The sequence below is a fragment of the Alosa sapidissima genome, chromosome 1 (assembly GCF_018492685.1).
Source record: "Alosa sapidissima isolate fAloSap1 chromosome 1, fAloSap1.pri, whole genome shotgun sequence".
In the NCBI taxonomy this organism is placed as follows: Eukaryota; Metazoa; Chordata; class Actinopteri; order Clupeiformes; family Clupeidae; genus Alosa; species Alosa sapidissima.
In genome coordinates this window covers 11,518,442-11,533,115 of record NC_055957.1, presented here as the reverse complement: position 1 = coordinate 11,533,115, position 14,674 = coordinate 11,518,442, and the positions used below count along the sequence as shown (strand labels likewise).

Genomic DNA, 14,674 nt, shown 5'->3' with positions numbered 1-14,674 from the left:
CTGGGTTGAAAATATTTGGACACCCCTCAGCACTAAATGGATATAGTAAATTGATGAAAAGGGGAAGTCCTATTTGTGTTAAAAAAAAAAAATCAAATTAACTTTCGAACAAATAGTAGACACATACATTTTACCCAGTTACAATCTCTGGATGATGTCCATTACATTGGATTAAAACTCACATTGGATTATAACCCCTTTGATAACTTTTGTCTGATACAGTTGGATTAAACTGTAGGAAAAAATGCAGTTGATGAAATGTCGGGACTGCAGTAAGGCCTCGCTTTGTCTGTCACAATCTCATCCCAACTTAAGCAGTGCTAGTGTGGGACTCACAGCGTGAAGCCGCCTAGCCTAGTATTATCATCGGGGGGCTTGTGGACAGAGAGTGCACAGACAAGGTAATGTGCCATGTAGTGCTCACACACACCACTCAGTAACTCATCCCGTAATTAATATGAAGGGTGCGTGTTCACTCTAGCCCAGGGGAGGGCAGCGTTGTTGACACTCTGGACTCTCTCTGGTCTCTGGTCTCTGGAGAGTGTGAGGTCTCTGAGGAAGGACATGATCCTGGGCCCAGAGGCCTTCCAGTCTATGGGGAGGCAGGGCTGGGCTGGGCTGGCGCCCTGTCCTGTCCCATGTGGGCTGTCTGTCGCTGGGACGCCCAGGCCCCTCAGAGAGCCCCTGCTGCAGTCACTTGCCACTGTTGTGTGATGACAGCTGGCCAGAAAAGCAGTTAGGTCTCAGAGAGGCCATGCTCCCACTACGATCTCTCTCTTAGTGTGTGTGTGTGTGTGTGTGTGTGTGTGTGTGCGTGCGTGTGCGTGCGTGTGTGTGCGAGTTGTGCAGCGCGAGCACATATGCTGCCAAGAGATAAGGTGTGTTTTGGAAAGAATAATAGCACCAGATCCACAAGATGATGGAGCTGAAAAGAACTGATGGAATAGAAGAGCAATCCTGCTGCTCAAATCTCAAATTTCTCTTTAGGGAAGAAGAAATTTAAACATCCGTCAAAGTTTTTAGTTGGTTTGTGTGTGTTTGGGGACCAGTTGAAAAATTGAAGAATAGCTGCGAGAAAAGATAAAGTCGTTTTGATCTTGCACTTTGAGCGCACATGGTGCAGAGTCAATCCCTGATCATGATAAAGAATTCATGAGCGAACCGAGTCATCCCAGTATTACGTCCTACCCACTCATTATGCAGTTCGGATAACTGGGTTGCTTCAGCAGCTGAGCCCTTGCATAGCATTCAGTACACACATCTTTAGAGGCATCATTTATTTATAGAATTCCATCATTTTAATAGTTCCTAGTTGCATTTCAGATATTGGGTTTCATTCAATGTCCTCATTCATAAATAAACTTGGAGTAATTACAGTTATTCAAAGTCCTCAGCACAGTTAATATGTTCATGTACTGTACATGCACCTCATAAGTCATGGATCCATATGTGCCTGGATAGATTTGGACTCTAATGTCTTGAGTCTTAATCCAGTGGTTTGACCCTGTGTGTTTGACCAACATCTTGGAGGATCGCGAGCTTACTGTGTGTAAATCTGCGTGTTCTCAGTCGCTTTAGTGGAGTGAGTGTGTTTAGCTGTCAGTACTCTTCCTCTCTGCCGGCCTTCCTCTCCTGAGCCTGCTGCCTAATGTCGTTATTAGGCCCTCCGCGGTTTGAATCCCGCCATTATCTGCGATTAGCGAGAGTGACGCTGTGGGGAGATTATGGAAACGCAGCGAGTCCAAGCTTAGTAGCATGTGGTGCCTCGTGAAGCCTGACTGCAGCACACGGAGGTCAGCCGTCTGCCTGTCGTCATAGACGGTCAGGCAGCGGGCACTAGTGTCCTCCCGTCCCGTCCCGTCCACCGCTAGCACACGCCTCTCAGGCAACCGCTGGGTTTGAGATGGGTTCCATCCTTCACTGTGTGTGGGTGATGGTGTAATCAGAGTGCATGGCGTTCTGATGCTCCCACAGTAATCCAGCAGGCTCCCAGAAATGTCAGAAACTGAAACTGTTTTATTTCACTGTTATGATTGCAAATGAGTGTTTGGACCCAAATTTGATTTGTAGGCAGGTCTAAAATAGAATAGCGAAACACATTATGTATAGGTTATATATGAGAGTGTATGCCAGTTGTCCTATATGACAAGGTGCAGGTGCATGGTGCATCATGACTATACTGTACTGTATTGATGTTATAGACTTAAACCAATGTTTGAGCATACATGTTATTTATCTGGCTTTTATGTCTCTCATTTGCAAGCAATTACAACTACTGTTGAATAAGGTCAGTTATTTTTTCTCTTTTTGGTCCAATCAGAAACAAGGCCATATTGTCACAAGTGAAACATTTTCATTGCATAGCAGTTGTCCCTTTTAACACATGACTCAGGAGTGACCATCACCATGTTATTGGTTGTTGAAAAGCTTTGACATTTTGACATTTGCGTGTTGTCATGATGATGATGGTGGTAGTAATAGTAACATCATGCATCATTATCTTTTACCTTTAAGACATACAGTACTTCCTGTTTCTCCTGCACAGCATTGTACATTTCAAAAGGCTGGAAGGAACCCACTGTTGTTTGTTCCTGATCAGCCCACATCTCTTTCTTTTCCTTCACCCTCTCTCCCCTTCCTCTCCTCTCCTCCCCTCTGCTCTCCCTGTCCCCGGGGGGATGACGCTGCTGGCGTCCTTGTGCAGCATCGGCGTGGGTTTCTGAATGATAGTGGAGCTTAGAGCAGAGGGGGGCACGTGTGTTGCCAGCGAGTGGGAGTCGTGGAGGATACAAGTGCAAGTTTTCATTACACTTGTTGTCGCATTGTGCAGAGAATAAAGGTGCACAAAAGCCCTGCTAGAGCAGAAGAGGACCACCATCACAAAAAATGCACCTTTATTCGCGCACGCAATCTTCACACACAGAAGACACACATACACGCAAAGAGTTTTCAGCCCCAGTTCTGTCCTTCTTTTGCCTATTTCTTTTGTTTGTGAGTGTTTGTTCCAAAACACTCCTTTTTTTATGCGCTCACGGTCTGTGCCGGGATGACACATTCATCCTCCATCCTCCTGACAAATCCCCTTGTCCCCCACGCTCCAAACACTGCTGGTTTGGTGAATCACCGAATAGCTCGAGGAGAACTGGCACCGACTCTGTGGCCTGGCCTCCTCTGCATCATGAAAGAGAGAGGGAGGGAGAAAGAGAGAGAGAGGACGAGCCACCAGCGACGCGGGCGCAAGACTGCGGGTGCTGCCAGATGGACTTCCTCCCTCCCACCCACCCACTGAACCCCCCTGAACCCCCCGTTTCACACACACACACACGCTGCGTGCTGTCCGACCCCTGTGGGGCATGTGCTGGATGATCAAAGCTGTGCCCGAGTCCTGCCTCAAGGAGGGAGAGGGCTTCAGCTGCATGGGGATTGGCCCAGGCCTGGCTGGCTGGCGCCCACCTCAGCTGCCGGTGGTGTTGAAGTTTCCCATCTCCGACACAGGGGGTGTCACTGTGAGCAGCGTAACTGCAGTCTCTTCTCACTCTGCTACCTGCTCCTTGACGTCAGCCCAACAATGGCAGCATTAAAGATGGGAGGAGCGTGTGGGGGACAAAAGGAGCACAACAAGGTCACAGAAAGTTAGTTTCCTTTTTTTTGTTTCAGATCACCAGTGGTGTTACCATGGTGATGTTGATTACAGTAGGGCCATTTAATGTGGATATGGTCCATTGCACATTCAGTAGATGTGTTTTGCTTGCCATGTCAAATACAGACCTGTCCTGGATTGGGTCAAATAGTGGAGCAAATAGAAGTGGAAGGAAGGTGTCAGTCTAGGTCTCCTCCTTTTCAAAAGTCAGTTTTGCAGCAAGGAGCTTCTGGTCATAGCACCTCGTTTATTTATAGCTAAGCGGCATTAGCACATTTGCCGGCGGCAGAAAGTGCCTCCCGGCTAGCCCGACGGCTAATGCATGTTCCTTAGATCTCGGGTAGTCTTGTTACCTTTGACAGCTGGCAACTCCCTTAGGCTCGAGAAGTGCATTTTCACACATATTAAACTATTAAAAGCCCAAAGCAGTATTTCACAGAAAGACCATTTATAGTGAAAGGTGGCAAAGTGTGCTTTAGAGGAACTCACTGTTTCCGGCCTTGGAAAGCAGACATGGGCTACCCCCCAAAAAAGTGCAGATGCACACGGAAGTACCCAATTAGCCTCCATTTCTGTGGGCAACATCTGGAATCTCTGGCCAACACCTGTACGGTATATTTAACATCTGTATTTCTATGTTGTTGGCCCACAGCCAGCGTCTTGTCTACTTGGCCACTGTAATAGCATTAGTATGTGTGATGAGGTTTTGCGTTGCCAGGTCAGACTTCAGAAATCCAGAGCTATGATGAAGTATGCTCCCAAGTGTTGGGTAATAATTAGTCCTGCCCGGCTCGAGCGAGGAGCAGTATAGCGCCCGTACGCTCCACTAATCACCTCAGCTCACATCAAAGAGCATATGTAGCAATCTGCCCCTAAATGCTTAAAATGTATGTGTGTGTGTGAGTGTGTGTGTGAGCATGAGCTGCACATGTCCGTTACATATCATCTGTCTTACAGATAAAGATGGAAAGCATACACACACCTATACAGGCTCACACACACTGTTTTTGTATGTTGTTTATTTTAGATGCTTGTGTGTTTCCCATCTGACATTTTTTGTAAGAGCTGCAATTTCATCAAAACTCAAAAGTGGCCTACATTTGCAGGTTCATTGTTTTAGGGAGGATGCTTGTCACTACCAGCCTGAAATAGTGAAATTGTTCTCTTCACAGGTCTTTTTCCTCAGGCTAACATCAATTGAGTAGCTATGCTACAAGTAAGATTCATTTTTGATATGCCAGGGCAACCAGGCTCTCAGATAAAGATATTTACATTTGAGTGAATGTTTATCTGAGTGTTGAGATCATAACAAACGTATGTAGCAACAATCAACAACGTATGTAGCCAGTTGTCAAACATTGCTGAAAGACCCACGCAATAGTGGAATGTACACATACTGTATTTACTTTTCATGGTTGAACGTATTTGCAGAAGAGCTACTGAGTGTTTTTCCCCCTCGAGTCATGTTTTTCTGCTTTGCATCTTTCTCCATTCCTCCCTCTCCCTCTCTTGAGCATATAACGTTACTACAGTATAAACTGCTCCTCCCAGAAAATATAAGGAATTCCCTCAAATCACATTATTGGATTGCGTTCATTATTAGCCAGCGTCATACCGCAGGCCATGAAAACGTCCTCATGTGAATACTCCCCTCTGCTGCTGCAGGAGACATGTTCAGCTGTATCCAAGACCATCAGCAGTGACTCTAAGATCCCACCTCCTATTGATTTCCTTCTCTTTTGGCCCTGATGTGTGGGCTACAAAAGCAAATAATTAAATGAGCATTTTATTTCCTCTCCAGGAGTTGATTTCCCACTCTTGCGTGAATGGAATTCAGGATTACATCTCAGCAACGTTTTAGCTGATCTCTGATCTCAGTGAGCATTTTGTAAGAGGCGTGTTTGATACATGAACATTGCATTTCATACTGGGGTATGGAGTGCGTGGAACAGGAAGATCAAACAAGTAAGGCAGGACGGGCATGAAGAGGTCTTAATGAATGTATAATGTGAACTGGCACTAGCACAAGCAGGCCAGATTGCCTCTTGTATCTGTTTATTGGTAATCTGTTCACTCTGAGTTATATCATACGATACAGAAGGCCTGTCTGAGGGAGTGTGCGGCTCCACTAACACTGATCCACTGACATATATCCCTGGCTGCATACGGTTGCCATGTTGATCAGTATACGGTTACCACCAGCCAATCCTGCGTCTGTAGAGGGGCCATTCATCCTTTTGTTAATGAAAGAGGGATTTAGAGACGTTCGCTCACTACACTGAAGGAAGCTGCTGTATCATGTGGGTCTTGCTGGGGATTTCTCAGTAGCGGGAGCAGTGATTGCTGTAAACTCTTTGCAAGCTGAAGCCCGGGATCTTCAGAGCGAGCTGCGCGCTAATGTGATTTCATTTCCCAAATGCAGGCTATTTAATTTCAATGATGGAATTGGGAAGAAAATGTTAATCTTCTCTTTAGTGGCTCCTTGGCCTTAGCTGCTAAAGGGGGACTATATAGTGTATGTTGCTGCTGAATGGTTTCCTGCTTTTCACTGCAAATTACCCCATTGCCTTCATATGGGATATGAGTTTAATAGTATGACTAGTATGAATGCAGTGAATGTGTGCAGTGTCCAGGTAGTGTACATTTTACATCATGTATTAGTTGCATGTACATAAGACTTTGTACTTGACACTTACATGGTGAAGCCACAGTGGCTTTGAACCCCTCTAGTTGTGAGCGGTTTCATGTTCTTTACCTGTCACCTGTTTGCGTCCCTGTTGTTGCTTGATTCAGTGTACCCACTGCAAAAACTGCTTATCTAACAAAATCTAACCAAGTGTTATTAATCTTATATCAAGATAAAAAAAAATAGTTGGTATTGTTTTCAGTATAAAGAGACTTACCTAGCGCTTTTTTGTGAAATCATTTGACTTAATTTAAAAGAAATTTGACTTATTTTAAGACATCTCATCTAGAAAACAAGCAAATTTGTCTGCCAGTGCGTTAAGCAAATTTGTCCTAAAAACAAGCAAATTTGTCTGCCAGTGCGTTGAGCAAATTTGTCTTGATAAGACTCCTTAAAATAAGTTAAAGTCTTCTTAAATTAAGTCAAAATGATCTTTTGAGAGGGCGCTAGGTAAGTCTTTTCATACTAAAAACAATACCAAATAGATTTTTTAATCTTAACATAAGAACACTTGGTTAGAATTCATTTTTTGCAGTGCCCTATTACCAAGATGAAGGTGATGTTAAGATAATTCTACATCCTTACAAAGATTAAATGTGATCTTATGGTCGGACTCCTCCTGCTTGATCTGGAGTGGTTTGGACTTGTGATTAGTGGTTCTTATCAGAGAATGAGTGCTTGTGTATATTTCTTCTATTAATGTTAATAATAGCACACACACACACACACACACACACAAAGAGACATGCACGCGCACACACACACACACACACACACACACACACACATACATACATACATATGTGGCGTCTCCCTCTCTAACTTTCACTTCCCTCTCAGTGTTTCTTCTTGATGCTTTCCTTTTGTATCCTTCTTCCCATTGGTTCTCCCAATAACACGCTCCCTCTCCTTTCTGTATTCAGCTGGACGAGCGGTGCAGGCACTCTATGAAATACAAGAGAAACATTTGCACTACAGTTGCACTGGCATAATAGGACCAAAACTGCACAATCACCCTCTCCTGCCTCCCGTCTCTGACTCGCTGGGACCTCTCCGCTCTAACACGGCTCTAATTAAAGTGCGGCTGCGTGCTCTAAAACAGATGGCCCAATTGGGCAGAGTTAATTATCGCCAGAGAGTGCTCAGATCCTGTACAGGGTCACAGAGGGAAAGACGCCCTGAGCCAAGCCACGACTTCTAACACCGCTTTTATTTGTGCGATAGATGGGAGGAATGATTCACACCTCTCTCTCTCTCTCTCTCTCTCTCTCTCTCTCTCTCTCTCTCTCTCTCTCTCACTTTCTATCTGTATCTCTCTCACACTCACATACACATACACATACACACACACACACACACACACACACACACAATGGACAGCACGCCACAGGCTAGCCATTTTACCTTTACTTTTGAATGAACTGGGTCCTTCATTTTGCGCTGACACAGTATTGAGTGCTTGAAACTTTAGCTTTTTTCCCAAGTACAAACCAGAGCAAGAAGACATTACCGTCTCCTTAACGATACACAGGGCCCCCACAGGCAATCTTCAAAGAGGGGGTGTAAAAAGCACAGCGACCATGGAGTCTAGTGTAATTAAGATGAGAGGAGAAGACAGCGGGATCGCTAAACAAGCGCACGCTGCATCAGCGGAGGAAGAGAAATGAGATGCTGATGTGATGGCCTGTTCTCTGCTGGCTGGCACGACAATAAGAGGTGAAGCAGCGGGGCCATCACACGCTTGCAGGAGAGAGATAGAGAGAGAGAGAGAGAGAGAGAGAGAGAGAGAGAGAGAGAGAGAGAGAGAGAGAGAGAGCAAGCGCGCCGCTGTGTTGTGGATCTGAGGCGTGATGCCCATTAGCACGGCGAGGTAGCACATTTCAAGTGTCTCTCCTGGTTGGCCTCACACTCCGACTGCGGTCTGAAGTCGGGGGGCAGGGAAAGAGGAGCCATGTATCCTAATACTGCTGACAGCAAAAGAGAGTGGGTCTGCTGGGCTTGCCAGAGAGGGGTTCTCCCCGGCAGGGTTCGGAGGGACGGCTGAGGTGGTGCGTCGGCGCAGTCACAGTGACAGAGCACCACACTCAGTCAGACAGTCATGCATTTTGGGTACAGGTGTTTCTTTTGCCTTTTTCTCTCTATCATTTTGGGGCTTTCAGCTTAGCTTTGCTGAAGGGGAAGTATACTGGACACACACACACACACACACACACACACACACACACATACACACACACACACACACACACAGATGTATGTGCCCTCTTTTGCTCCTATCTATACTAAGACTGACTGTAAATTAATCAAATATGTAGCGTGAGATTTCTGTATTCTTCTGTCCGTTGCTATGACTACACGGCCGTGGCCTCTGACAGTTTAGTTCTTGGATATATTTTGCCCATTGTCTCATTCATTCAAGAGCTGTAATAAAAATGTTCTCATCTTGTCTGAAATCTCCCACCTCCCGTCTCCCCCACCCTGTCTCTCTCTCCCTCTCTCTCTCTCTCTCTCTCTCTCTCTCTCTCTGTCTCATTCCCTCTCTCTCTCTCTCTCTCTCTCTCTCTGTCTCTCTCTCTGTCCCTTTTTCCCAATTTCATCTGTCTCCTCTGCAGCGAGGAAAACATGTGCGCCCACAGACTTCGCCTGTCAGAACGGCCACTGCGTGTCTGGTCGCTGGCGCTGTGATGGAGAGCCCGAGTGTCCAGATGGGTCAGACGAGGCCGACTCCATATGCAGTAAGTCACTTCCTCACCGCAGCCCTGTCCCCACAACCCTCGAGCAGCGACCACACTGGCCACGTTTACATGGACACTTTTAATCCGATTAGAAATGGAATAACGTCTCAATCGGAATGGAAATTCTCATGTAAACACCTCAATCGGAATAAAAATGCCTGATCTGATTAGAATTTTAATCGGAATGAAAGAGGTGGTGTAGTCTTTTCCTATTCCGATTGAACAGCCATGTACTGTATATAGTCAATCAGATTACAACGGCTCAACAACAACGGCTATTCCGATCAAAGTTTCTAAAGCGCTTGAGAGCACCTGATCTGAATAGAACGTACCCCATGTAAACAGACGGCACGATTTTTAAAATCTGAATAGTTTAATCGGAATGGCAAAAAAACCTGCCCATGTAGACGTGGCTACTGATGCATGTCTGCCTCTGTGCCCTCACAGCAGCATCCTGACACGTGCAGGCCACACTCACACAATTGTCAGATTTTTGAACTGTTTTGTATGTTTTGTTCTGGCTGATCTATACTTAGCACACCACATACTGTATGTGGAAAGTACAGTGTGAGTATGTACAGTATATAGATGTAAAATGGGCTGAAAGGAAGTCTTTGTAGTGATGCCATGGGCGTATAAATGATGCATGGTGTTTTGCAGACACACCATAATGTACAGACAGGCAGATCATTCACTTTTAATGAATGTTTTGACCCCCTAGACATAGTGGGAACAAGGAATGTGCGTATGTACTGACAAACTCATAACCTGAATGAGTTGAACAACATAACTTTGTAAGGGCTCTTTCGTTTGGCAGGGTTTTTTATTAATAAATGGGAAATAGTTATCTTGTCCTCGTGATGTGTCACACATAATATAGCTGCTTGAGGTCTAGACTCATGAATATTTCAGTAGGCCCATAGAGGCATGGTTTTGATGTCACCTTCAGAAAGTTCAATGTGTGTCAGACTCTAGACTAACTCAGATGTGATGCGCATTGGTATAGGGGAGCTCATTTAAGATGCAGGAGACACTGAGGTTACAGCCAAAAACAGCAGAGATGTGTTGATGTATAACGTTAACTGTGATTTTTACTATTTACTATTGTGTATAACGTTACTATAATGTATAACGTTAACTGTGATTTTTACTATTTTACTATTTTTACTGCTTTCAGCTGAGACTGAATGTTTTTTCCCTGTGTGGAGTTTTGTGATATTTGGAATTTGTAGACATAAGGAAATTCTGTTTGTCAGAGGTACACTTTGTGTACATGTACCAGATTATGGCACCAAGATAAGACGGTGGATTCCCCCTATAGTGTGAAATCCCAGTGCGGTGATGGTTGGACCAGATGCTAGTGAAATAATGCAATTGCAATTTGACTTCTGGCGAAATGTATTTTATTTCTTGTTTGACTATGGGTTGGTTAAAGAAAGAATGCTATGTAACAAGTCCCAGGTGAAACAACCTTTTTTCTACTACTACTGTTCAAATACACAACTGCTTCTAGTATGTGAGCATTTTAGTATCAGTTTATGTTCTGTCTCTATTGTACAGTGGAGTTTTTTATATGTATATTACTTTTTCTGCTGTAAGTGCATGTTGTGTGTGATGTCTGTAGTATCTATCTATCTATCTATCTATCTATCTATCTATCTGATGGTTAACATTGCACAAGTGTGTGGTATTGCTGACAACAGAAGGCTATTTGCTATTGAACGGCTCATTCATTTGGTAGCTTAATGTATGCTTCAGCGAAGCTATCTTTTAGAGCTATCTTTATGGTCAGAAGCTACATGCTATTGCTTCTTCTGGATCCTCCCGAAAATTAGACCAGCATTTCAGCCCCCATATCTGACCCAGATGTACATTACTGCTGGATGAAACACACTCATTTGAATGGATTTAACAGTAAACAGACAAACAGTTTTTTCTTGTCTGAGGATTTAAACATGTTAAATCAAAGCTCCCTGTCCACCTTTACGATGCTAATGTTAATGTATTTGTAATGATCTTCAGTGTGGTTTGGCACACTTGGCTGTGGTGGCTTGTCTGTGTGTTATCTGGCGGTTGGGGTGGCTTGGTCACGTGGGGGAGTTTGGAGAAGTGATGGGGGAGGCCCATGCCAAGTGAAGCCCCTGTCGGGATGCATGAGAGCGGGCTGCTGTCAGCCCAGCGTGTCCTCCACATGGTGATTTTCCCAATGAGGTGTCTACCATTACAGCAATTTCCCCTTCTAACAGACTCTGCACAGCCTTCTAGCCTCTCCTCTCTCTCTCCTCTCCTCTCCTCTCTCTCTCCTGTCCTCTCCCACCAGCTGAGAGATGATGGCTGCACTGCAACCAAAGGAAATTGATAGGAAACTAGGGGGGGGGTGAATTTTGGTCATGGACCCGGTGAATTAGTCTACGCTCGCTCTATCTCTCTCTCTCTCTCCCTCTGTCTCTCTCTCTTTCTCTCTCTCTCTCTCTCTCTCTCTCTCTCTCTTTCTCTGGTGAGTCATTTCAATCATGTACAAAGCCAAAAGGTCATGGCTGCTACATGTATACGACTCCTTTGCCAAAGTGATTTCATTCAGGAAACGCCAGGAGAGGCATGAAAAAAACAAAAGCTCAAATGATTTTGTTCGAATGAAAAAGAATGTAATTCTGGTGACAGAGTTTATTGTAACAGAACTCTCTAGAGCAAAGACATGCCAAATGCATTTGTGAAATTAACTTTGTCTTTTTTTTCTCTTGCCGCTCCTTTGTCAGAAGCACAATTACAGACTCCCCAGAGGCGACTGCTTGAAACGCTAACACGGCTCTCCTGGGACGTGTGCATACATACTGAGCGCATTCATTGGAAAGTGCTCATTGCCTTTGTGCAGATAGGTTGTTGCTGTCACTTGTTGTAGACGGTGTTTTCCACATATCATGCACCCTGCTGCTGAAGTTTAAAGCAATAGCCCAGTCTTCATTGTAGCCCAGTCCCCGGTCCACATTGTTCAAATTACAGGAGGTCTGTGGAATGATAAAACATTGTGGATCCTTTCTGTCCACTAAGAGTTTCAGTTTTGTATGACTTCTGTAGTATTGCATGTGGTGAAACGTTTCAGAGAAGCAAAGCCAACGTTTACCCATAAGCCAAGCAGTGTTTACCCATAATTGTCTTGATTGTATTTCATTCTGTTTATGAATGGAATTAACCTGGAAGCCAGCCCAAATTTAACTCCGATTTTGAGGTTGGGAAATTCAGTCTGGACTTCCATTGAGAAGCCTCTAAATCGCCTAAACAGGCTTTAAAGGACAATGGACAGATGAGCAACAGTGCCTACTCATCCAGGTCAATTTGATTTTGTCTACATTTAGATTTTGCTATCGTGTCTGTTGTACAAGGTATTGACAAGTGCAATAACTAAAAAAAAAAAAAAAACAGAAAATGGCAATTAAGGCATTTGTCAAGAATAACATTTTGGCTGTTCTCCTATAGGATTTACATTGCTCTGATTGGTTAGGTCTGTCCAATTGTGTGCAGAGGTATTTGTCTTTCCTGTTTCGTTTGAAACACGCCCCATAATCACAACCCAATGCTGCAGTACCAGACATACTGAATAGAATTGAGTCTGGCTAGTCAGGATAGAATGGAACAGTTTGCATGTGACAGTCTGTGTGTGACAGTGCAATAACTTTAAAAGTGAACAGAAAACAGCGATTAAGGCATTTATCGAGAAGAAGGGTGTTTTGGCAGATCTTCCTACAGGATTCACATATTTTGTTACTCTGATTGGTTAGGTCTGTCCAAATGTGTGCAGAGCCATTTTTTGTTTTTGTTTTGTTTGAAACACGCCCCACAATCACATCCCAATGCCACAATACCAGACTGAAATCCTGAATGGGATGGAATGGATTGCGGGACTGTATGTGACTGAATTGTTCAGAGGGCATAAAAGGTTAACGTCAGTGCTGAGTGGAAGTCACAAGTCATCTCGGCATGACTTGCTGGATTTATACTGCAGCTCACCTCAGCTCAGTATCAGGACCTCAGGATACGGTGTAAAGGTCACGAGATTCCTCTGCTCTTTGTGTGCCAATATCTGGCACCTGGGAGTGTAGATTAGCCATGTGTGCTGGATGGTTTCTCCCGGGGCTGGAGAGTCGGCGTTTAGGTCTCAGCACATGCATATGCATGGCCTACATCTCTGAGCCCATGTAGCTAATGAGTGCTCACCCCCCGTATAACATGCCCCACATACTATAGGGCTGGGAAAGACACACACACACGCACACACACGCGCGCGCACACACACACACACACGCACAGTTTTTATAGACAGTGCATGGACTAATGCATGCAGAAGTGCACATGGATGCACACTCCCACACATACACGTGCAAACACATGCACACTCATACAAGTAGGGTCACTCAGTTAGAAATGTAGGCTCACAGCTAAATTGAAGCTCTCATACCAGCCAAACTCATGAACACACATGCACACACACACACACACACACACACACTCTCACACACACACAATGCACACACACACACACAGCTCAGGGGGCAGCAGCAGCATGTATGCATGCTTGCACAATTTCATGCTGGAGTAGCCTTCATCTCACACACACGCTGAGAGTCTCTGCTACAACCGCTTGCTGGAGTGGTTTGTGCCCCCGACTGCTTAAAAATGAATAGCGACTCGTGAGGTGACGTTAACAAAACCCCAATCCGACGTTAACAAAACCCCAATCCATTTTTAAGTGCACCATAAGATTCTTTTAAGCTAGAAGCCATGATGTTCATTTTTTTATAGACCTCACATTTGGCCTAACACTGGATGTCCCTCATAATCAATAAATGAGACGCTTGCTTTCGAAGAGGAGACAAGATGTTGACCCGCAAATTTTTCATTTAGTCTTGAACACTAGCATTTCGTGTTGTGTTTTTATGACAGTAATTGTGTTCACTATGGTGGATTTATCCATCCTTGCCTCTACACACCATGCAGATTCTCTACATCAGGGAGTGATTGGTGAACAGTCTCTTTAATTGGTTCTCAATGTCTGCAGGGGGCCTTTGAAGATGTGGAGCTTCGAACCCATTGAGAGTTCTTGTGTCGAAACTACCTTTGTAGTACCCGGTGCCGAATATGTAGTCCTCAGGATGATACGTTTGATGGTGTGTTTGTGCTTAGCGATAATGTAAGCATTCAGATGTTTGTAAGCTATGAATCCATAGCCGACGTACATTATTTACTAAGACTTCTCTATCTGATGCATTATTTACTAGTACTTCTGAATGGTCATAGACATCAGTTCATATGTTTTTTCTTTTTAATGAAGTGGATCTCCGCTAAGCTGTGGCAGTGCTTGATCAGCCTGAGAGTGAGTGATGAGAGAGTGTGTGTTTGAACAGAGGTAAATTAATGGAAGCTCATCAGGCCGGCCTCGGTGAGAGGAGGCCCCGCACTCTCCCCTGGGTTCCCCACAAAACCCGTTCTATTTTTACTCGTTGCCGTGCTGCGCAGGTGACATTGATCAGGCCTTTGGGGGAGCAGCTCTGCAAAGGTCACTTTCATTTCTGTGTGTTTCCCGCCGTTTTTCTTTTCCCGTCTCACTCTCCTTCTTTC

At 44.7% G+C, this 14,674-nt stretch overlaps 1 protein-coding gene across 3 annotated transcripts in view; it reads left to right on the top strand.

Annotated features, from left to right (window-relative positions):
- Positions 1 to 14,674, top strand: part of LOC121678351 (low-density lipoprotein receptor-related protein 8-like) — a 48,094-nt gene that overhangs the window by 4,234 nt on the left and 29,186 nt on the right. For all 3 annotated transcript variants that reach the window (XM_042057826.1, XM_042057820.1, XM_042057834.1), the window contains exon 3: positions 8,939 to 9,061. In XM_042057826.1, coding sequence (XP_041913760.1) covers positions 8,939 to 9,061 — 123 coding nt within the window. The remainder of the gene's footprint in view (positions 1 to 8,938; positions 9,062 to 14,674) is intronic.